Source organism: Lithobates pipiens, unplaced genomic scaffold (assembly GCF_037356315.1).
Source record: "Lithobates pipiens isolate NorthernLeopardFrog02 unplaced genomic scaffold, aLitPip1_a1.2 Scaffold_22, whole genome shotgun sequence".
NCBI lineage: Eukaryota > Metazoa > Chordata > Amphibia > Anura > Ranidae > Lithobates > Lithobates pipiens.
In genome coordinates, this window is record NW_027507784.1 from 166,097,373 (window position 1) to 166,121,631 (window position 24,259).

General features: G+C 44.7%; 1 protein-coding gene across 3 annotated transcripts in view; it reads left to right on the plus strand.

The window, feature by feature from the left end:
* The window catches only part of LOC143924323 (alpha-aspartyl dipeptidase), a 76,931-nt gene that overhangs the window by 11,824 nt on the left and 40,848 nt on the right, over positions 1–24,259 (plus strand). For 2 of the 3 annotated variants that reach the window (XM_077448573.1, XM_077448574.1), the window contains exons 2-3: positions 14,992–15,139; positions 15,488–15,576. In XM_077448573.1, the coding sequence (XP_077304699.1) occupies positions 15,036–15,139; positions 15,488–15,576 (193 nt within the window). In that variant the 5' untranslated portion in view covers positions 14,992–15,035. Of the gene's footprint in view, positions 1–14,915; positions 15,140–15,487; positions 15,577–24,259 lie in introns of those variants that run through there. The other variant, XM_077448572.1, reaches the window with a different exon arrangement.

Here is a 24,259-nt window from a genome sequence, read left to right on the forward strand (position 1 = left end):
CAGTGGCTCAGTTTCCGAGCTATATTCTTCGAACATGGTCTTAGGTCTGGTGTAGTCTTGGGGTTTCGGGATTGTCTGAAGAAAGTGGTGTAATCGTGCAGCGTTCCAGAAATCCAGTTGAAATGGACCTGTAGGGTCCATAAGTTCTGAGATGGAGGGCCATCTGTTTTGCACTACAAACTGAGAGGCTGTGGTATGGTTTGAGTCTCGTAACATCTGGAATTGTGTATTTGCAATCCCTGGGGAGAATTTGGGGTTACCCAGAATTGGGGTTAATGGTGATATTTTGGTTGTCAGGGAGTGTTGTAGTGCTGCCTGTGAGCCTTGACTGAGGGTATTACCCGTCAGGCCGCGTACACACGGGCGGACTGTTCGCCCAACTTAGTTTGTCAAACAATCCGACAAACAGTCCGCTCCAAATTTGCATGAGCGGACTTGACCACACACGATGAACGAACAGTCCGCTGAAAGCGTGCGCGATGACGTGAACGGCACGTACGACGGGACTAGAAAAACGACGTCCTATACACTGCAATGCAACCTTCGGCGTGTAAATCCTTTCTGAGCATGCGCGGAACTTAGTTTGACGAACAAGCCTACACACGAGCGGACTGTCCGCTCAAACCAAGTTTCAGCGGACTGTCTTACGGGAATTCCGAAAAACTTTGTTCGTCAGACTGTCCGCTGAAACTGTCCGCTGAAGCCCACACACGAGCGGACTGTCCGCTGAAACACTGTTCAGCGGACAAAGTTGGGCGAACAGTCCGCCCGTGTGTACGCGGCCTCAGAGCGTGTGATTTTGTCTCCAATGATAGAGAGTCTCTGCACCACAGCGCTGTCTTTAGCAGGACTATGCTCTGATGTTGTTCTATTTGTGCCCATAGCTTAACTTCTTGGTTGGTGACTCCAGTCAATTATCCTGCTTAAATGGGTTGCCTGATAGTACTTTTTTATATCCGGTATTGCTAAACCTCCGTATTGTTTTCGCAGTGAAAGTTGGGAGCGTGGGTTTCCGTGGTTGTTTGTGTGGCCAAATAAAGCAGGTGAATAAAGCTTGTACTTGCTTAAAGTACGCAGGTGGTATTTTAATCGGTAGGGCTTGGAAGAGGTAAAGAAATTTGGCCAGTATACACATTTTCAGCAAGTTACACCTTCCAAACTAGGAGTGAGTCCCTTTGTGCCAGGAGTCTAAGGCTGGATTCACACCTATGCATTTTTAGTGCTTTTTGCATTTTGCAGATTTGTGCAGAGGTGTGAATCCAGCATAAGGCTCGACATCTATGCATGTTGCTTTTGAGCGTTTTTGCGGTGCTTGTCACGTTTTTGGACATGCGTTTTTACCGTGATTTTCCCGCGTTTTGCATTTTTTTTTTACACTGTGGTTGCTTAGCAACCAGATATATATACAGTGGAAAAAAAACAAAAAAAACAAAATCGCGTAAAAAAAGCGGTAAAAAAGCGGTACTTGCGTTTTTGATGCAGGCCCATTGACTTCTATTACATGCAAAACGCTGCATTTTGCATGAAAAAAAGTCCCCGACCCTTTCCAAAAAAAAGGCACAAAAATGCATTGACGTGAACATGTTCCATAGGAACCCATGTTAAAAAAATTTCCTTGCATTTCTGCAAAATGCATCAAAAAACGCACTAGTGTGAATTGAGCCTAAGAGTAGCTTTTCCTTTGCTAACAGAGGGGGAAAATTTTGCTCATATAAACAGGAAAGATCGGATGGGATGCTAGTTCCTAGATAAGTCAGGGTGGCGGATGTCCACCAGAACTGGAAATTTGATTGTATGGTATGAAGCATATGCGGTGGTATTGATATTCCCATTGCCTCTGATTTAGAGAAATTTATCTTTAGGTTAGACAATTTCTTATAACTCTCCAAATTCCTTAAGCAAGTTCGGCAGGGACACTCCCGGGTTGGTTAGCGAAAAGAGCATGTCATCGGCATAAGCCGATATCTTGTGTTGTGATTGGAGGTCGACCGATATATCGGCCGATATTTGGCGTTTTTAATTCATCGGCATTGGCAGATTGTGCTGATAAAAAATCCGATGTTATCTTCAGCGCAATTTGCAAATGACTTCAGTAATAGAAGTTAATGCAAGTTGCCTGAAGACAGCAGTGAAGTGACTTTCCTCCCCTCTGGGCAGTCTGCCAAGAAAAGATCAAAGAGATACAATGTTCCCACTTCTGAATGACTTCAGCTCTGTGTGTAGAAGTTCTCAGTTTAACCATTTAAAGACTAAATCTTTTCTGCCACTTGATGCTTACAAATAAAAATCCTGTATTTTCTGCTAGAAAATCACGTAGAACCCCCTAAACTTATATATATTTTTTAGCAGAGATCCTAGGGAATAAAATAGCGGTTGTTGCAATATTTTATGTCACATGGTATTTGCACAGCGGTCTTTCAAATGCAATTTTTTTGGAAAAAATACACTGATTTTAAAAAAATATAAAACAGTATAAAGTTAGCCAATTTTTTCATCCAAAAGTTTTGATTACCTGTTTTTGTGTGTTTAATATAATATATATATAATTTTTTAATCTAAATTATACATACAAGTGAACTAATTGGATGTTTGTTTTGTTTAATAAATGTTTAAATGTAAGAAAATTTTCTGTATCACTTAAGGCTGCTTTCACACTGGAGCGGGCAGCCGTTGACGGTAAAACGCTGCCAGTTTTAGCGGCGCTTTACCATCATTTTAGCGGCGCTATTCGGCTGCTAGCGGGGCACTTATAATCCAGCTAGCAGCCGAGGAAGGGGTTAAATGTGCCTGTGAAGTGCAACTGCCAAATCGCATTGCAGGTGCTTCGGCAGCGTTGTCCATTCATTTCAATGGGCAGGAGTGGTGGAGGAGCGGTATACACCACTCCAAAGATACTGCTTGCAGGACTTTTTTTTTAACGTCCAGCCAGCACACAGGCTTCCACACAGACTGCAGGGGAGCCGTTTTGCAGGCACTTTACAGGTGCTATTTTTAGCCCAAAAGCGCCTGAAAAACGCCCAGTATGAAAGGTTTCTAACTGTTAGATTTTATGAGATGAAGGGGAAAAAAAATGTAAAAAATAAAATCGGCCTAACATATCGGCCCAAAAAAAAAAAAATCGGCATCATATATCGGCCACGGCAATTTCTAAATATCGGTATCGGCATTGGCCAGAGAAAAACCCATATCGGTCAACCTCTAGTTGTGATCGCCCCACAGTCACCCCCTGTATATCGGGGTTCAGTCTGATTGTGGCTAAGAAGGGTTCTAGGGACAGTGCAAACAGGAGAGGGGATAGTGGGCATCCCTGTCTTGTCCCATTTGTTATTGGGAAGGAATCCGATAGGACTCCATTGGCTTTCACTTGGGCTGGAATATATTCCAGCTATCCTATTGATCATTATTTCTCCTAGACCTATGTGTCTAAGTACCTACGTGTCTAAGTACTGCAAACATGAACGACCAGCTCACTCGATCGAAGGCCTTTTTGGCATCGATATTCAACAATACACACTAGGTGTTAGCGGTTCTCAACACATGAAGCAGATTCAGCACCTTAGTGGTACCGTCTCTTGCCTCCCTAGAGGCGATAAAGCCTACCTGGTCGAGGTGTATGAGGTGTTGAAGGTGACCTGCCAGCATGGTAGCTATGATCTTAGTATAGATTTTTAAGTCTACATTCAGAAGCGATATCGGTCTATAGCTACCGCAAGAAGCTGGGTCTTTCCCTTCCTTATGGATTACTGTGACATGCGCACGGGAGCCGACATCAGCGTCATATCGCCGTGATCTGCGCCGTGCTCAGTGCGCCTGCACGCCGATGTCTACGGCGCATGCGCCGTAGACAGTGGTGCCTGTCTTTTTATATATACCTCCTAAACCGTATACGGTAGATCTCCTCGTGGCCCTGTACATTTCCAAAACCATGAGCTTGGGGCAAAAGGGCGAGCCAGTTTGGTACTACAATGGGGTCTGCACCCAGGAAGGCAAAAAGATCTGCTAGCGATTCCTGCTTGCAAAGAGTGAAGGACCTCTGGTCCTTTCGGAACGTGATGGACAGCGGGTATCCCCAGTGGTAAGTTGCACTTCTGCCACGGGCTAATTCCAATAGCGGCTTCAGTAATGCTCGTCTCTGCAGAGTGGCACGGGAGAGGTCCGGGAGTATTTTAATCGCTACTCCATCAAATTCCAGGTCATTAGCTTCTCAGGATTTCTGAATAATTTCCTCCTTATGGATGTAATTTAGTAGTCTACAGACGACATCCCTCGGTCTGGCAGGGTCAGTTTACTTTGTTCCCAGTGCCCTATGGATTCTGTCAAATTCCAGGCGGGGTGGTAGATCAACCCCCGCTATGCCTCGGAATATAGCTGCTCCCGTGTCCGCCAGGTCTTCCGGGCCAGTCGCCTACGGTAGTCCCCTTATACGCAGGTTATTCCTGCGGTTGCTGTTCTATCATCGATTTCTCCTGTGTACCCTGGGTATCTTCCATTGCCACTACCCGGCATTCTAGGGCTGACAGGGAGGACTCACCTCTTGTGATTCTGGTGGTAAGGTCCTTCACTTCCATTCTTACTAGAGCTAGTTCTTTGCGGTGGGCAGCCTCCACCGTTCCTATGAGGGCTGCAATGTCTGCCTTAGTGGGGAGAGCTTGCAGCAGAGATCGCAGTTCAGCATCTACCTGTAATGGCTGGGAGGGTGTTCGTGTGTACTCAGTGGCATCTGGGTGTATATCCGGTGGGGTGCCGAGGTACGGGTCAGTGAGAGGAGCCTCCAAGCTTAAGACCGGTGAGTGGCAGGCAGCCCGGTCTCTTTCCATGTCCCCACGTGCAGCCGCCATCTTAGCTCCCGGCGAGTGTTGTTGGGAGAGCTGGAAAAGTCTTTCAGTCTCTCCCGGTTATGGAGTTTGAGCCATGGGTCTGGTGGGTCTGTTATTCCTCTTTGTGGATCTCTTTCTCGAAGCATACATATTGTGCTAAATCAGCCAGAGTCGTCAGATTAGGTGGGAGACAGCCGGGAGCTCTAGGAATGCACGTCTTTATCTCTCCATGTTCAGGCCACCCTCCTCCCTCTCTTGGTCCCTGGTTTTCTCACCCTCTCATTCCTTGGTCCTCAGTACCCCATGGTCCCTGGCGTCTACCGCCCCCCCCTTTCTTGGTCCCCTCTTAGGCCCTTATCCCCCTCTCTGTCCTTGTCTCCTCTTTCTTTGTCCTTGGTCTCCTCTATTGGTCCCAAGTCTCTCCCCCTCTCTCACGTTCCCCGCTTTCTCAGTCTCCATCCCTCTCTCTCTGGCTCTCAAGTCTCCTCTATTGATCCTGGTCCCCTCTTTTAGTCCCCATCTCTCTCAGTACCCTCTCTTTCACTAGTTTACTCTTTTCTCTCTTTCGCCAGTCTCCCCTATCTCTGTCCTTGTCTCCTCTTTCCTGGTCCTTCCTCTTGGTCCCTGGTTTCCTCCCTCTCTCTCTCGGTACCTGGTTTCTATATAGGATGCCCAATTAGTATGAAACAAGTGGAATTTGGGTAAGCCAAGATGCTTTTCATATAGGAAAAGCTTGGCTTCTTATTCAAAATTTCCCATTGAAATGCGTGGTTGTCATGGTGCCAATGTGGTGCCATATTTTACAATTTATATCACTTGGCACAGGCCAAATAGAATTTTTCTACATAGAAGGATGTGTGTGCATGTATATTATATTGGACTTTTTGTTTCTAGTTCTAAGGGCAGGGACTGATGTCATTGAATAGCGTGGCCATAATATGTTTGTATGTACAGTGCCTTGCAAAAGTATTTGGCCCCCTTGAACTTTTCAACCTTTTGCCACATTTCAGGCTTCAGACATAAAGATATAACATTTTTATTTTTTGTGAAGAATCACCAACAAGTGGGACACAATTGTGAAGTGGAACGAAATCTATTGGATTTTTGAAACTTTTTAACTAATAAAAAAATGAAAAGTGGGGCGTGCAAAATTATTCGGCCCCCTTGCGTTAATACTTTGTAGAGCCACCTTTACCTTTTGCTGCGATTACAGCTGCAAGTCACTTGGGGTATGTCTCTATCAGTTTTGCACATCGAGAGACTGAAATTCTTGCCCATTCTTCCTTGCAAAACAGCTCGAGCTCAGTGAGGTTGGATGGAGAGCGTTTGTGAACAGCAGTTTTTAGCTCTTTCCACAGATTCTCGATTGGATTCAGGTCTGGACTTTGACTTGGCCATTCTAACACCTGGATACGTTTATTTGTGAACCATTCCTTTGTAGATTTTGCTGTATGTTTGGGATCATTGTCTTGTTGGAAGATAAATCTCCGTCCCAGTTTCAGGTCTTTTGCAGACTCCAACAGGTTTTCATCCAGAATGGTCCTGTATTTGGCTGCATCCATCTTCCCCTCAATTTTAACCATCTTCCCTGTTCCTGCTGAAGAAAAGTAGGCTCAAACCATGATGCTGCCACCACCATGTTTGACAGTGGGGATGGTGTGTTGAGGGTGATGAGCTGTGTTGCTTTTACGCCAAACATATCGTTTTGCATTGTGGGCAAAAAGTTCGATTTTGGTTTCATCTGACCAGAGCACCTTCTTCCACATGTTTGGTGTGTCTCCCAGGTGGCTTGTGGCAAACTTTAGATGAGACTTTTTATGGATATCTTTGAGAAATGGCTTTCTTCTTGCCACTCTTCCATAAAGGCCAGATTTATGCAGTGTACGACTGATTGTTGTCCTATGGACAGACTCTCCCACCTCAGCTGTAGTTCTCTGCAGTTCATCCAGAGTGATCACGGGCTTCTTGGCTGCATCTCTGATCAGTCTTCTCCTTGTCTGAGCTGAAAGTTTAGAGGGACGGCCAGGTCTTAGTAGATTTGCAGTGGTCTGATACTCCTTCCATTTCAAAATGATCGCTTGCACAGTGCTCCTTGGGATGTTTAAAGCTTGGGGAATCTTTTTGTATCCAAATCCGGCTTTAAACTTCTCCACAACAGTATTACGGACCTGCCTGGTGTGTTCCTTGGTCTTCATGATGCTCTCTGCGCTTTCAACAGAACCCTGAGACTATCACAGAGCAGGTGCATTTATACAGAGACTTGATTACACACAGGTGGATTCTATTTATCACCATCAGTCATTTAGGACAACATTGGATCATTCAGAGATCCTCGCTGAACTTCTGGAGTGAGTTTGCTGAACTGAAAGTAAAGGGGCCGAATAATTTTGCACGCACCACTTTTCAGTTTTTTATTTGCTAAAAAAGTTTAAAATATCCAATAGATTTCGTTCCACTTCACAATTGTGTCCCACTTGTTGGTGATTCTTCACAAAAAATGTAAATTTTATATCTTTATGTTTGAAGCCTGAAATGTGGCAAAAGGTTGAAAAGTTCAAGGGGGCCGAATACTTTCGCAAGGCACTGTATATGATATTGGGCCTTTAAGTTGTAAGCTTTTTAAGGGCAGGACATGATGTCTATGAGTAATTTGGCCCTAAAGTGTGTGTATATGTATATATTGGGCCTTTAGATTGCAGGGAATGAAGTCAATAGTTCGTATAGTCCTAATGTGTGTGTGTGTGGGCATGTGTATGATATCGGTTCTTTAGGCTAAGGGCAGGGAAGAAGTGTGGCCCATTTTTGTGTGCATGTAGATGTAGATCTCCTTTCTATAGTGTTATCACATATCATTATCCAAATAAGAAAATATAATTAAAACAAAATCCAATAGAATTAACCCTCTCTTTTGCTTGCAAAATCTCTAGATGTGTATTATATCCTATCTTGCAATATTTGTATTTTCTTATTTGGATAATGATATGTGATAACACCATAGAAAGAAGATCTTCAGATGGCAATTGTGATCAGTATTTTATTGTAATAGATATCATCTTCTCCCACTAGGGGTCTTTGTCACCGCTAAAGATCAGTATATAAGCTATTCACAGTCTATCAAATGCAGCAACATAATAGTAAGAATATGATGTCTATGGAGAGGGATTGTATAGATTGTTTTAAAACATCAGATTCTGTGGATTAAGAAGTCACCTAATATAAATACATCCGAGCGCCGACATAGTGCTAATACAACAGATGGACTAAGGCAAAATGGCGGTGATCGACTTGATAATAGAATTATAAGCTGGGGCTACAGTAAAATGGCGGTGGACGCCGCAATATAAAGCAATGCTACACATCTGCCAGTCAGATATCCCAGAGGAAGTCACAAAGATAGTGACGAAACCGGTCGGATTTTGACTGCCTGGGGAGGCGGTGAATGGGTGATCCTACCCCTCTTACCACTACAGCACTATAAACACCTTATACAGCGGTTTTTATTTATTAAAATGTGAGTGTGAAGGATTAAATGTTTTAACGTGAATTAAATATTACTTAAGCGGTATTACACTATTGTGTGCCTTTATTACTCTCCCTATGGGATATGTGAGGAGGCTAGGTGGAGATATCTTGGAGGAAGGTGTACAGCCAGTGTGTGGAGGAGGCTTGCAGTCAGAGGTGTCTATAGCAGCCACTACAGGAAAAAAGAAAGAATCAAGATCCCCGGATGATGCCAATCAATTCAGGCTTAAAACTTAAGCCCTTAAGGTGAGGGCACACCTGACGGGGGAGGAGAGCACAATTTTGCACAAAGTCACTTGGCACTTTAAAGAAGGACTGTTTGCTTTTATTGTCATTTTTATTTTTATTATTTTATAATTTTCACATTTTTGATGGACTTGATGTCATTGTATTGATCTATTCACGTTATATTCACTGAGCACGAGCACTTTATTATTGGAAATTGAGCACTGGAGATATATATAGATGCTATATCATCAGGCACTGGATATTTATGTATTTCACATGATTATATATTATTAGATTTTTTCATGTATTTATACTTATACTCATATATGGATTTGTAACCTAATTGATTAGCACTTTATGGGGATAGGAATATTTTCATAACAATATTAGGAGGTTGCATCGCATTCAGTTATTCTGTGGTACATAGCGTGACACATTTATATATGCCAATGCATGTGCATAAGACATATATGACAGCATATAGATTTATGTCAGAAGTCCAGCTCCCTCCTCCTCCGCCACTGTGCCAGTAAGAGAGCGCAGCGCACAACGCATATGTGCAATAGGGACCCAGCCGTGAAGCCCTTTACTGGCAATGGCAGCAGCTACACCCGGCAGCTGATGGAAACATCAGCATTCCCCAGGCTTTATTGTTGCCTGTTTTAGTCTTCTAATGCTGCTTACTGCGATAGCCAGCTATAGATGAGGGTGGTGGCAAGTTTGTTATCACGTTGGTGTTTGTATTGGTCCAGCAACGCACCAACACATTTGCAGCCATTGTGGTACTTGCTGGGTGTTTTGTGTGCTCCTGTACCTTTAAGAAGGGGTGGGCTCTCCTTCAGTCCACCTGCCCTCATTTATCCATCAGAATGCATGTACCTTCACTGCCGTGACATGGCTCTGTGGCTCACGCATGTGTTTCCAAATGCGTGCGGACTAAACCCCTGTTTTTAACACATACTGCTAGACAGTTTAATTCAGTTGTCTGTGAGCGGGTTTCTAAGTAGCCTTTTTTTTTTTTTTTTTACCTGGGCATTCCCCAGGCTTTGTTACCTGTTTTAACCTTCCAATGCTGCTTACTGCGATAGCCAGCTATAGATGAGGACGGTGGCAAGTTTTTTGTTATCACGTAAGTGTCCTAATATTAAAAGTATGGGCAGGGAATGATATCAATGATTTGTATAGTCCTAATGTGTGTGTGCATGTGTATGATATTGGGTCTTTAGACAGTAAGCTCTTTAAGAGCAATGACTGAGTATGGCCCATTTTTGTGTGCAAGTGAGATAGGGCCTGTAGCTTGTAAGGTCTTTATGGGCAAGGAGGGCTGGCCATTTACTAGTAGATGTTGAATAGGAAGGGGGCGGTGTCAACGGCTGACATCCCTGGGTGGCCCTGCCCCTTGCCTATATAAGAGCTGTCAAAGCGAAACGAAGGCAGACGGTGGGTAGCCTCTCAGGAGGCAAAGCGTTTTTTTGCAATTTTCTTCTATTTTTCAGGTCGACGGGCGTTGTGATTGAAGATGGGTGACATCAAGGGATACAATTTTTTATTTACATTTTTTTAAATAAAGGACTCGTCAAAAAATGTTTCCTGCGGCTTTTACTTTTTGACCTTTTTTTGGTGTATGGGACAGGTATGATGTACCCGATACACATAGAGGGGTGGGATCTGGGGGCCCCCTTGTTAAAGTGGGCTTCCAGATTCCGATAAGTCCCCCACCCGCAGATCCTGGCAACCACAGTCTAGGGTTGTCAGGAAGAGGTCATTACCCCCAACAATATGGGGCAAGGTGCTTTGGTCGGGGGGCACAGAGCCTCATCCCCCATGTTGAGGGACTGCATGCTCAGAGAAGGGTTTGGTATGGATTGGGGGGGCCCTACGCCATTTTTTTTTTTTTTTTTACATTTTGGCGTGGGGTTCCCCTTAAAATCCATACCAAACCTGAAGGGCTTGGTATGGACTGGGGGGACCCCATGCTGTTTTTTTAACATTTTTCTATTGCCGGCATTCTTTATCTTTACATTCATCCATCAGTGGGGATGACTCGTGGTTGTTAAGGATGCGGGCGGCTGTCTTCCTGTCCTGCAGTTTAACAACCAGTAGGGGTGCAACAGATCTAAAAACTCAGGGATCGGATTGTTGCTCGTATCAGAGTCACGGATCGGATCATTTTTCAGATCAGCAAATAACTGAATTTGCAAAAACCTGTGAAAATTCCACCCACATATAGTCCCCACTGTAATATCCACGTCATCTCCCCCACTGTAATATCCACCTCATCTCCCCCATTATAATATTGGCTGAGCATGGCTGGGTACAGCTGAGCATGGCTGGGTATTACAGAGTAAGGCTGGGTATGGCTGGGTATGGCAGGGTATTGGCAGGGATGGCTGTGACTGCAATTGTCACAGAGCAGTGCTGTGGGCACTACAGATCCTAGCCCACAGCGCTGCTGCCATCCGATCTCTCCCCTCCACTGTACAGATCAGTACACAGAGGGGAGAGAGGAACCAGCGTCATGACATTTGACGGAGCGATTGCATTGTAAATGGCCACCGGGTGTATAAAGATGGCCACCACTCCGGAGCTAGGCCAAAGCCGAGGCCACAGAGTGCTCCGTGGATCGTGTCGTGTGCCGATCCGAACAGGGTGACCCATTCAGATCATGGATCGGTGACAATACATTGCACCCCTAACAACCAGCTATTTCTTTACACAGAATTTGAATTGGACGACAGTTTTTTGTCCGATCTGAATTCTAATCATTCTAAAAAGTTGGCATTCATTAAACAATTAATAAATTAAACAAATTTTAATGAAAACAAAACAAAATTTTGCAAAAACAAATTCCGAAACCAAACTAAACTAAATTAATAACATAGCGAATCTATCCGAACCGAAACAAAACAAAATGTTTCAGTATGCATATGTCTAGTAATTTTTGTTTACAAAGGTTTATTTGAAAAATAAGTCTCAATACAGTTTGATATTACAATACATACATAGCATTGGGTGCACAAGGTATCAAAATATATGTAACAAAGGCATAAAAGAGAGAGGTACAAATCGAAAAATGTATATTTAAGGCACAGAAATTGCGTCATGTAGTTACAGAACACTTTCAGGTATGCAAGATGATGAATAGATTTGCAGAACCAAGCGTTAAATCATTGTTTCAATCCCATGGTTTTCATTTTTTTTCATATGTGATCATAGTATCAAATGTGTGATGGATGTGCTCTGATAGTTTGATAGAAAGCATACGGTTCATAATTTGGGACCATGGTACAGTAGCGAAACGCCAGTTAAGAGCTATAGCCCAGTGTATTGCGCTAAATAAGGAATAGATAAGTCTGGCCTGTGCTACAGGAATATCTGGAATTGGGAAGAACAGGAGGCACATTTTTTGGGTGTTAGTATAATTTTCTTCCCTGTAATTTCTTCTATCTTACTTTGTCCAAGTTGCCAGGTAGTAATAAGCTGTGTGCAGTCCCAAAAAGTGTGCATAATAGAGCCCTGGAACGGGCAACCTCTAAAGCAGCCTTTCTCAACCTTTTCAACACAGAGGAACCCTTTGAAATCGTTCTCCGGTCTCGAGGAACACCTGCTAAAAATTAGAAATCTACAACTCATGATACATTAGTGTGACGGTCAGAGAGAGGAATGGTCCTTACACTTGTGGTCATTGGGAAGAATTGCCTCCTTACAGATAGCTAAAAAGATCAATGGTGTCAGTGGGAACTTATCTGAGAGGCAGAAATTGCCCAATGCTGAAGGAACCCCTAGCATCCTCTGGAGGAACCCTAGGGTTCCAGGGATCCCTGGTTGAGAATCACTGCTCTAAAGCATAGGGGAGAGATTGATGGGTGAGATACCATCAGTAGTGTAATTTGATCGCCGATTCTCTGATGGAAGCTGTTTTAGTGCATTTACGTAGATTGGTAACTATGACATCCCATTGTTCCAAATCGAAAGATTCTTTTAAATCTGCTTCCCATTGAGACATTTGTCGTGTTTTGTCAGACATGTTTTGTTCGTTGAGGTTTTTGTAGATTCTGGATATTAACCCCCTATCATGTGGTGAAGAAAGACAAATTAGTTCAAATACCATGAAGGGTGTTTGAAGAATGAGGAAAAAGTATTTTTGGTATAAATGTTTTATATTATTATAATCTGTGCGTTTGGCTTCTGCAAGTTTATATTCTGATTTTAGGTCTGAGAATGAACAAAAAGTATTGTTTTTAGTGAATGATTTTAGGTTTGAGGGTTTGCCATATAGTGTAAAGCCCCATACACACTATCAGTTTTTCTGCTGAGTTTTTCCTTCAGGTTTACCAAAACCATGTAGTTCAAGGGCCTGCCTGATTGCATACAAATTGAAACTCCTAAGGTGTTTTTATTTTATTTTTATTTTTTAATAAAATTCTGTTTATTAAAATTTTTCCTTTTCAAAGAACACATACAACAAGAGCTGAGCCCTGTTAACATAACAGCAGCCCAACCAACTGGCCATGCAGGGCCTAACATCCTAGTACTAACAATCCCTCTACTATCTACCACCCTCCAACCCCTCACCCCATTTTGTCACAGCTCAGCCCCTCTACTATGCGGATTACTACCTCGGATCTAGGTTCCCTCAGTCTCTGGTTGAATAATACTGGTATGCATACAATTTCAGTATCCTCGGCTCCAGTATCTGTAGTTACTTATTACAATTTGTTACAATTCGTTTATTCCCCGCTTTGTCTGCACTCTACCATCTCATTGGCATCCTCGGTTCTGTATTCCCATGCTTTCCACCTCCAATGTATGGCCCAAGAAGCTCAGGAATTCCTCACTCAGCCTACTGTATTGTCCGATTCGTACCAGGCCCTCCAGACCTTATCAAATTTTTTCCCACTTCGCCTCGCCCTGTATGTTGTTTTATAATACGGTAACATAGAGTTAATCAGGTGCTTCCAATAAACAATGTCCGGGGCCTGTTTATTCTTCCACTTAAGTAATATGGCCTTTTTACCATAAAATAACAGGATGTTGAGCAGTGTTCTCAACGCCCTGGAAGGAACCACCTCCTCCACCAGCCCTAGCAAGCATACCCTCACCGTCGGGGGAATCAGCACCGCCAATACGTCTGAGATACAAGTTGTGACCTCTTGTGTGCGCAGCACCAGAATACATGGTCAGCATCAGCCGGAGAGAAAGCACATCTCCAACACTCTGCCACTGCCAGTCCATATATCCTGGCTATTCTGGCCGGCATGTAGTAGCTTCTATGCAGGAATTTAAATTGGATCAGGCGGTCCCTGGCCGATACCAAATGCTGTAAGGGCTGAGTCCATAGATCATCCCAGTCCTCTGCCTGAATATCAGGGACTTCCACTTCCCACCTAGTCCTGCACTTAGTAAGCGTTTAAAAAGTTCCTTATACGTTATGAAGAGCGTTTTAGGCAGGTCCTCCCAGGACAGCAACGATTCGAGTGTCGAGGGTAGAGATTCCACCCTCAACTCCCCAAATTGAGCCTGGTATGCATGTCGAATTTGAAAAAAACTGAAAAAATAGGAGTTGGGAAAGTCATGTCTAGTCTGCCACTGTGAGAAGGTTTGCAAATCCCCCATATGAGTAACGTCCCTGAGCGTCTTTATCCCCTTAGTTGCCAAGATCATAGCTGTCTAGCAAACATAGTGGATGATGTATTACTATATAATAAGAATCTAGCCTTGGACCACCTGAGAGCCTTTTCTGTTTCAGATGTTAATAAAGTGTCTAGGGTCATAAGTTTTTCTTGGATTTGTTTAAGTATATCGCTTGTGGGGGATTGATTGTATGTATGGTATAATTTATCTAAATCTCTAGTTAGTGTTTTTATGTCATTTAGTTTTGTTCTATTTATAGTGGAGGCCAATTTGATTAAATGGCCTCTCATGACGGCCTTGTGGGCCATCCATCGTGTTGTGGGAAGAATGTCTGGGGAAGAATTTAGTGTAAAATACTCTTCCATATTGGATGATAGTTGCTGTAGGTTCAAGTGGTCTGTTAATAGAGCGTCATTAATGCGCCATTTATATGATGTATGTGCGAGACCAATGTTAGAGGTAGTAAAAGAAGTGATCAGGTGATCTGACCAGGGGCATGTATGAAACAGGTGCTCAGCATAGATTTATGGGTGATAATTATGCTACAAATATTGTATATTTCAAGGCTATGAATATATATTTTTTTGCAGTGCAGTGTTAAAATGCATAGCAGTATGTAACCTTTAGACTGTGAGACATAGTTGTTAGGTCAGCATTATCTGTGGAGAAAGCAGTACAATAAAGTAAGGAAGAAACTTTGTTCTTGTAGTACAGATGATAGGACATGCTGATCTCAGCAGTTGCTATGAAATGAGTCACAAAACTTTTTTTTCTCTAACTCCTCTCTCAGCAGCTTATACCCTCTGCAACTGTTCTGGCTGAAAACCATCATTAATGATGACGCTCAAACGGCATCTGCTGCTTATTTCCAACTCAACGCTTCATGGCGGGGGATATCTGGAACACTGCCAAGAACATATACAAAAGTTTTTAGGGGCGTAAGTGAATGCATTAATGGCTTGTGATTGTTACTACTGGATTTTGTTGGTTTTATATCTTTATTAACCAATCTAATCACTCATTCTGAAATTTTTCTGTAAGGAATCATCACCAGAATTATTGCTACCAAGTCTGGGAATGATTTGGCAGACCAGACATTTGATATTGAACTGATAAATATATTATATATACAATTCTACTTCTCATGCAGCATATCAGTAGGGCTCTCCGTACCATGAATTGTGACACAGAGAGCTATTTATTTACTGAGTAATCTCACATTTTAAACCAAATTTGTTCTAGATGTGCACAGCTTCTGATGGTTTATATTTTTTTCTTCTTTTTAGACAAGTGAAACGTGTCCTGTTTGTGCCTTATGCGCTTCATGACAGAGATGACTATGCCAGGACTGCCAGGCAGAAATTTGAGAGTCTGGGTAAGTTTGAGTGACAGTGTTTTATCCCCAGTTATTTGCCTGCAAAACTGTAACAAATCACAAGTTTTCTACATTCTCTCTGCCAACTGAAAAAAACAGGAAGTGCGTTCCCAGCAGTAACTTCAGCAAGTGAAAGATCTCAAATGCTTCCCTTTACAAGTTCTTACTGCAATCTAATAAAAGACAAAGCACAACGCTGGCGATATCTATTCTATGTTAATTAATCGTTTTAAAATGATCCTGTTTATGTTTTGATTACATTCAATGTGATATTTCTGTACAAGAGGCATTTTCCAAATCCTTTTATGCTATGTCTGCCTTGCTTTTTTTTTTTTTTTAATCCGAAAGGTTTTTATTGTGTCACGAAAACATATGTACAATATTAGCAGATATAGCAATATAACTTCAGGGTGTAGATCAAAATGCACATAAAGAAAAAATGGACTTTGTAGGCACCACTTCTAAAAATGACATAATCGTTTATTAAACACATAGTACAAAAAAGAATTTTCATTAAAGTGGTTGTATAGCCCTTTTTGGGACTTTTACCTACAGGAAAGCCTATAATAAGGCTTACCTGTAGGTAAAAAAAATATCTCCTAAACCTGTACGGTTTAGGAGATATTCCCCTCGCAATGCGCCACTGACTGCAGCGGCGCATGCGCACAGGGGATTGCCGGCTGAAGGCCCGGCAGACTACGGACGCTGCTGGGAAGAAATCCCCCGCGCACATGCGCGTGAGTGACGATATCGCGGCTCCGGTCACTCACAGCGCTACCCGATACCCGGAAGAAACGTCGAGCTCCCTCGGCGTGTATCGGACCAGATGTCGGGCCTCGTTCTAAGGTAAGTATTTCATAATGAGCTAGTATACGGTGTATACTAGCTCATTATGCCTTTTCCTTTGCAGGTAGAAAAAACCCCCCAAAAAAACACATCAGCGGGGTTACTCCCGCTTTAAAAAGGTTATTTTGAAAAATAAACACATGCAAAAATATGTTGTTACTTTTCTTTCTAAAAAAGCAGAAAAATTATACAAAACATCATATCAACAATGTATGGTGTGCAGTAACATGCTTGCTCAAACTTCAGGGTGTACATTAGTAACAGTATAGTATTCAGGTATTGGCCTAAAGCATAGAACTGAAACATAACATTGCTAACAAAATACTTTTATCAGGAGTGTTTCGTCTCTGTGTTTAGGACCATACATTTCACTAGTAAGTTGATAACAATGTAAGTGACACACTAGTAGTCATAAACAAAAGGAAACTGTGGTTGAACTAACTACCCTCCAATGGGAAGGTGAAATGAACTGGAGCTTACCATCACAATCAAGACCCCATTGGGTAGCAGCGGTCTATACCGCTGGCTGGTCAATGAGGAAGGGGCTATTGATACTGATTCCTTTAATCATACTCAAGGCTTTATACTATCGTGATACGGTGCACATAATTGCCTAATAGTTTAAGGATCTAGAAGGTTACATTTGGAGCAGTCTATTGAGGACTAGCTGAGAGGGTGCCAAGCCCGGGGTGTCTAGCCAAGGTTGTAAGATTTTATAGAACTTATTAACTGCATTTCTGTGTTGATATGTCAGCTTTTCTTTTATTCGAGTACTATTTACCTGTTCAATCCACTGCTTCGTTGTTGGGCTATGCGGTGATAGCCATAAACAAGCTACCTGCTTGCAGGCAATGTACAGTAATCTCAAAACTGCTACATTAGTTGGGGGGGGGGGGTGAAAAATTCCTCATCCACCACACCCAGCAAGCATGTGAGAGGGTGTAGCGGAACAGTGGATTGAGAGACAGATGAAATGGTAGTAGCTACTGCTCTCCAATATCTGAATAGTTTGTGGTAGCGCCACATCAGGTGTATAAGATCCCCGTTAGCCCCCCTACATCTGGGGCACAGAAGGGATCCCCTCCTGCCCCATCTGTGGTGCAGCACCGAGGTATGGTTTGTTCTGTGTAAAATGAATAGCTGGGAGAGCCTGTACGATGGAGACAATGAGCCAATTGGCAGGGACTGTAAGCACAGTTCCCAGTCCTCGCCCCAATCTCTCCCAGGTCCTGCTCCCACCTGTGTCTACACGGAAGCTTAGCTGCATCCTGCGTTCTAGATGAGTGTATTATATATTGAGATGCCTTTTTTATTCTGTGTGCCACAGTGGAGTGTGTACCGTGAAGCCCTTCATACCTAGGCTATCTTTAATGTGGCCCCATATCTTGCATAGTAAGTTAATGGTAAGTATCGATTTGGGGTGCTGGGGGATGTTTGCCTCAAGATGGGGAGCGGCGGGAAGGCCCAATGCGCCATGAAATAGTATGTTACAGATAGGGTCTGCCATATCAACTCCTCCCCAAGCACCCAGGTGCTGAAGCTGTGAGGCCAGGAAACAGTCTATGTCCGCCTTGCTTAGTTAATGGTTGGTAAAAATGTATAGCTGTGTTATGCAAGGGAAAATAAAAGAGCAGTAGGGTCAAAGCTTGTTTTGCCATACTTCTCTTGTGGGTCAGTAGTACACTTACTTTTGTTCACCCAGAGTAAGTTTATAGCAGGATTTTGCCTGCTGTCAGCTGATGGAGTAGAGCCACTCCAGGCTATGTAAGGATCCTGGCAGCTGGCTGTGCCTTTCAGCGAGCTTTTTTCCATGGTCTTGCTTCCTCCTCTCACCTTTGGACTGTCAACTGTTGGCATGCTTACCCATTGCTCTTACAACTTTTTTTTTTGTAACATAAAGTTTATTTATCCAGCAAAAACAAAAAAACAGTAAGCAGTGGTTACATTCACAACAATCATAAAGATCAATGTAGATGGTACAAAAAGAAATGGTAATCCATTTAAAAAGGGGATTAAGACAGTGGTCAGTATTAAATTTTCCTGTTACAATTGAAAATGGCATTCGCTCTACTCAGGGAAAGATACAGACATTTAAATCAACATGTATAGCAAACGGGAAACGAGGAGAGTGTAAGGATTCCCAACTTCCATGGAGGCATCATATACTTAGAATTGTGCAGATAGGTATCAAGCAAGAAGATGGAGGGGGCATCAATACCAGGGCACAGGGAACCGGCAAGAGCATCAGTTGTGAGTAATCTATGGTGTGCATTCATCTAAGTGAATAGTATTCAACATAGTGCAAGGGTGGTGGTCTCTTGGCTCCAATCCCTACTGCAGAGGCAGCCGCTCCTTACAGTAAACCCAGGTCACCCAGACCTTAATAAATTGTTTGGGGCGTCCCAGATAGGCCAGCTTCTACAAAGGCAGGGCCGCATTTATCAGGGTTCTCTACTGCTGTATAGTTGGAGAGGAGGGTCCCTTCCATTGTAGCAAAATCTCCTTCCTGGCATAGAAGGCTGTGTAAAAACAAATAAATTCTTGGTTGTGAGGCTTCCAATGTGTCCACTATACCAAGCAATAACGGTATCGGGTCACAGGGTACTCTTATGCCATGTACACACGTATCAGACTATCCGGCGGACTTAGTCTGGCGGACAAACCGACGAACTGTCCGCCGGACTGTCCGAATGAGCTACCTGCCCACACACGGTACTTTTGCGGCGGACTAGGTCCGGCGGACTTAGTCCGCCAGAGTATCCGCCGTACTTTTTAAATGAAGGGACTCGCCCACACACGCGGAGGAAAGTCTGTTAATTTTGAACGCGGCTCCAGGTAGCCAGAACTAGCGAAGGAAGCGTCTCTGGCCCCGTCACCTGGTATGGAGTTAAAGGGGAAGCCTTACACCGAAAAAACGGCGTGGGGGTCCCCCTCTAGGTCCATATCAGACCCTTACCTGAGCACGCTACCCAGCCGGTCAGGAAAGGGGGTGGGGATGAGTGAGTGGCCCCCTCTCCTGAGCTGTACCAGGCTGCGTGCCCTCATCATGGGGGGGTGCTTTGGGGAAGGGGGGCCGCACGCCCCCCCCCCCCCCACTCCAAAGCACCTTGTCTCCATGTTGATGAGGACAAGGGCCTCTTCTTTTGGTTGTCGGGGTCTACGGGTGGGGAATTATCGGAATCCGGGAATCCGGGAGCCCCCTTTAATAAGGGGGCCCCCGGATACCGGCCCCCCACCCTATGTGAATGAGTATGGGGTACAATGTACCCCTACCCATTCACTTGTGAAAAAAAAAGTAAAAAAAAAACACAACACACAAGGTTTAAAAATAATTTATTGCACTGCTTCCGTCTTGGGGGGGTCTTCTCGCCGGATTCCTCCGCTATTTTCTGCTAGCTCTTTTACTAGCGGAGGAGCCCGGCTTCCTTCTTCGTCGCCGCCCAGGGGTCTTCTTCCGACTTCGGGGGTCTTGTCCCCCTCTTCGGTTCTTCTTGCCGGGCCTCCGCGCCTTCTAGCTCTTTTACAAGCGGTGGCCCGGTCTTCTGTCGCCGCCTTCTCTTCTTCTCTTCTGTTCTTCTCTTCTTGAGCTGTTGCCTCATCACTGTCTCTGGCCACAATGACAGGCACGCGGCGTGCGGCGACTTATATAGGGACATCGCCGAATGATGTCCCGCCCATTATGAAGTCACAGTCCCAGCATCCTCCCGGATTCCGATAAGCCCCCCGTCCGCAGACCCCGACAACCAACGGCCAGGGTCGTCAGGAAGAGGCCTTTGTCCTCATCAACATGGCGACGAGGTGCTTTGGGGTGTGGGGGGGGCCCCATGCCCCCCCTTTCCCAAAGCACCCCCCTTGTTGAGGGCACGCGGTCTGGTATGGCTCAGGAGGGGGGGGGGCGCTCGCTCGTCCCCACCCCCTTACCTGGCCGGCAGGGTAGCATGCTCGGATAAGGGTCTGATATGGACCTAGATGGGGACCCCACGCCGTTTTTTCGGCGTAGGGATTCCCCTTTAAATCCATACCAGGTGTCAGCGACGCTTCCTTCGTTGGTCCTGGCTACCTGGAGCCACGCTCAAAATGAGCAGACTTTTCTCCGGGCGGGAAAAGTCAGTTCATTTCAAAAGTACGGCGGACTAGCACACACATGGCCGTATTGTCCGCTGGACTAGCACACACACGGCCGTATTGTCCTGCGAGTCCGGTGGACATATTTTGGTGCAAAACTACTTTCTTAGTCCGCCGGACTTTTGGGTAAAAAAAAAAAGTCAGCCGGAGCCCACACACGGGGGGATTGTCCGGTGGACTTGAGTCTGCCGGACTTTTCCACCAGATTGTTTGATCGTGTGTACGCGCCATTAGTTTACTTACAGAATTAATGACATTGACAACTCTCCTCCAGAAAGTTTGTATATGCTGACAGGACCAAACAACATGAAAGAAAGAACCCTCCTCCAAGGCACATTTGGGACAGATCGAGCCTCTATTGGGATATATTCTAGCTAGTTGTTGGGGGGAGAAATACGCCCTATGCAAAAACGTAATTCGAGTGAATCTGATATCACCAGAGAGAGGTATTGCTGAATGCTTTCTTCCCAGTCATTGTTGGCTAGTGTGGGTATATCTGCCTGCCACACCGAGAACAGCTGAGAAACTTTGGAAGTGTCCAGTCCCTCCTGGACGGAGTATAGCGTAGAGAAGGGTTTAGTTTCATCCGCTGCATTCAATAACCGTTTGACACCAGTGATTTCCAGCACAATGGATAGAGGGAACTGGGACCGGAAAGCATGGTGGAGCTGTAAATACCTGAAAAACAGAAATGGAAGATGCGCACACCTAGTGCATTACCAAAGATAATTTTAATAATAATAATGTTTTATATAAAAGTGAGTACTCACACAATGCAGCTGACAAAAGGCCATAAAAACAATGCATGGACATGCACAGAACACGGGGTACAGCTAATGTGTTTCGGGCTAGCTCTGAGGAAGGGGGATACAATGTCTGCCAAAGTCTTAATTTCAAAGCGGGCCCACAGCACAGGATCCAGGATAGATTGGAAATGTGGCAACTGCAAATTTCCCCACAGCAGAGTGCGGGGAGACCAGCCGTTGGGCTTCTGGACCTTTGCCTGAACAATTTCCCAGACCCTTACAGTGGTCCACATCGAGTGAGTAATATTTGGATTGGACCTAGGCCCACAATGCATTTGATTCTGTAGTTCAGAATAGGACCCAAGCAACGCCGCCTCCAGTGTGGACGTAGGGTTGGCTGGCTCCTGTGACAACCACCATCTGAGCGTGTCAAGGACAGCAGCCCAATAGTATTTGAGAAAGCAGGGTAGTGCAAGGCCTCCCAAGGTTATAGGCAGTTGCAGAGTGGATTTGGCTATTCTAGGGATGCTACCATTTTAAATGAATTAGATAATCAAGCTGTCCAGTTTTTTAAAGAATGCGTTTGGAATACGGACCAAGGTCTGTCTAAAGATGTACAAAAGTTTGGGTAGCACGGACATTTTAACGAGGTTGACCCTTCCGACTGGGGTAGAGGGCAGCGTTTTCCAAGCAGCGCAGCTCTGAGTCCGGAGGGACTTTACCTGGATCAGGTTGAGCGGGATGAACTGTGATAGGTTCCTATGAATCACTACACCCAAATAACTTAATTGTGAAACCAGTTGCAATGGGGTATCCACTGGTATCGAGGCATCTGAGGAGTGCAGTGCAAAGATAACAACAGATTTTCCCCAGTTAATGCATATGCCGGAATATCTACCAAAGGTGTTGATAAGTGATAGGGCAGCCCCCAGTGAGTTTGAGGTGTTCCTAAGGTATAGCATGGTATCGTCTGCGTAGAGCGATATTTTCTCCTGGACAGAACCCATAGATATACCGCTGACTAAGGGTGAGGAACGCATGAGAATCGCCATCGACTCTATAGCCAATGTGAAAAGCACAGGGTACAGCAGGCAGCCCTGTCTGGTATCCCTGTGGAGACAGAAGGGTGGAGAGTCGATCCAGTGCAAACTCTAGCCCTTGGTGACTTGTAGAGAGTCTGCACCCAGGATAAAATGTTAAGGGCCAATGCGATGCAAAACCTCCTACAGGTAATTCCATTCTACCAAATCAAATGTTTTCTCTGCGTCCAGGGAGGCCACTGCATCAAATTAGGTGAGAGAATCCTTAGCGCCCAGAACTGTATACAGTCTGCAGAGATTTATATCCATCCCCTTACCCGGCATGAATCCGGTTTGGTCTTTATGTATTAGGGTAAGAATAACCTCATTAAGTCTCCTAGCTAAACTTTAGTAAGAATCTTGGCATTCGCATGGAGCAAAGATATGGGGCAATAGGAGGTGCAGAGTTCAGGGTCTTTAACCTGTTTGGGGATAACAAAAATGATTGTTTCTGTCATAGAACCTGGGAGAGTGGTTTCTTTCAGGGTTTTGACTATCATCTCATGCAATCTGGGTGATAACTGTTCCCCATTTTGCCTATAGAATTCTGAGGAGAGGCTGCCCTCACCCAGATTTTTCCCCGTCTGTAATTCGCATAGGGCCTGCTGTACCTCTTCAAGGATAATTGTACTACCCAGATGGGTACGGGCCTCGTCAGTAAGAGTAAGGAAGGTGATTTGCCCAAGTAAGGAATCCAGTTCTTCTCCTGAGTAATCCGCCCTAGAACAGTAAAGGACACTATAATACGAGGCAAAACGGGCGTTGATGGCTACCGGATCTACTACTGGCACTCCTTTGGCATCCTGTATATGAGCAATGGTGGTTTTGGGCTGTTGCTCCTTAGCTAGCCAAGCCAGGAGATGTCCAGTTTTTTCTCCCTCCTCAAAGATGCGCTGCGTTTGTGCCAGTTGCTGCTTTTTAGCCCTTGCCACCCGTAGAAGCATTAGTTCTCAGTAGGCCGCTTGCATATCTTCTGTGTTAGAACACACTGAGATTCCAGACCCTGTACCTCCTCAATAGAAATTTTGGGATTATGACAGGTTCGTGAGATGATTGGTAGCACCCTCTGATATATGCCTTGAAGGCATCCCACATATTGTGTAGGGGAGTAGATCCAGCATTTGACAACCAGAAATCAGAGATACACTTGGAGGTCTCAATTCCTATTGTTTTATCAGAAATCCAGTAGCGTAGTTGGTTTTTTGAGAGGAAGTGGCCATGGAATGGACGTAATGCGAGCGGATGGACGTAGCTCCAAGCCAAAGATGCACCGAGACCATCCTGCTTAATGCCGACATTTCCTGGAACCAGGCCCTGTGAGCCGACATCCCGCTATTCCAGTACATTGTGGACCCCGGCTGACCCCTGATGTCAGTTCGCTAAAGCCCACAGCTATCGAAACCTTGATACCTTGCCACCCTGCTGATGTTCTGCTGGCTGGCCGATCTCTTAAGCTGTTCCAGTGAGTTACACTATAGCAGCCGCTACTACAGCCATCAACCAGCCATTACCACGCTTCAGTTTTCAAACCTGATACAACCGCTTACCATTTGTTCTGCTCCAGCTGCCTGCTGGCCTCGTCTCACCACTCTGCTTTCCTGTTTTGGTTGCCTACTTCAGCTTCCCTTTGTTCTTCACCTCGTTCTGGACGTTAGGGCTGTGGATCGGTGGTGACTCTGTTCCATCTGTTATCTGGCTGCCACTCAGTTTCAGCTGTCAATCAGATGGCACTACTCAGCTTCAGCCGCTAAGTAAACGTCACCACTCGGCTTTAGCCATCAAACAGATCCCGTCACTCGGCTCCAGCTGCCAAGCAGACGCCGCCACTTGGCTCCAGCCGCCAATTGGACCCCGCCACTTGGCTCCAGCCGCCAATTGGACCCCGCC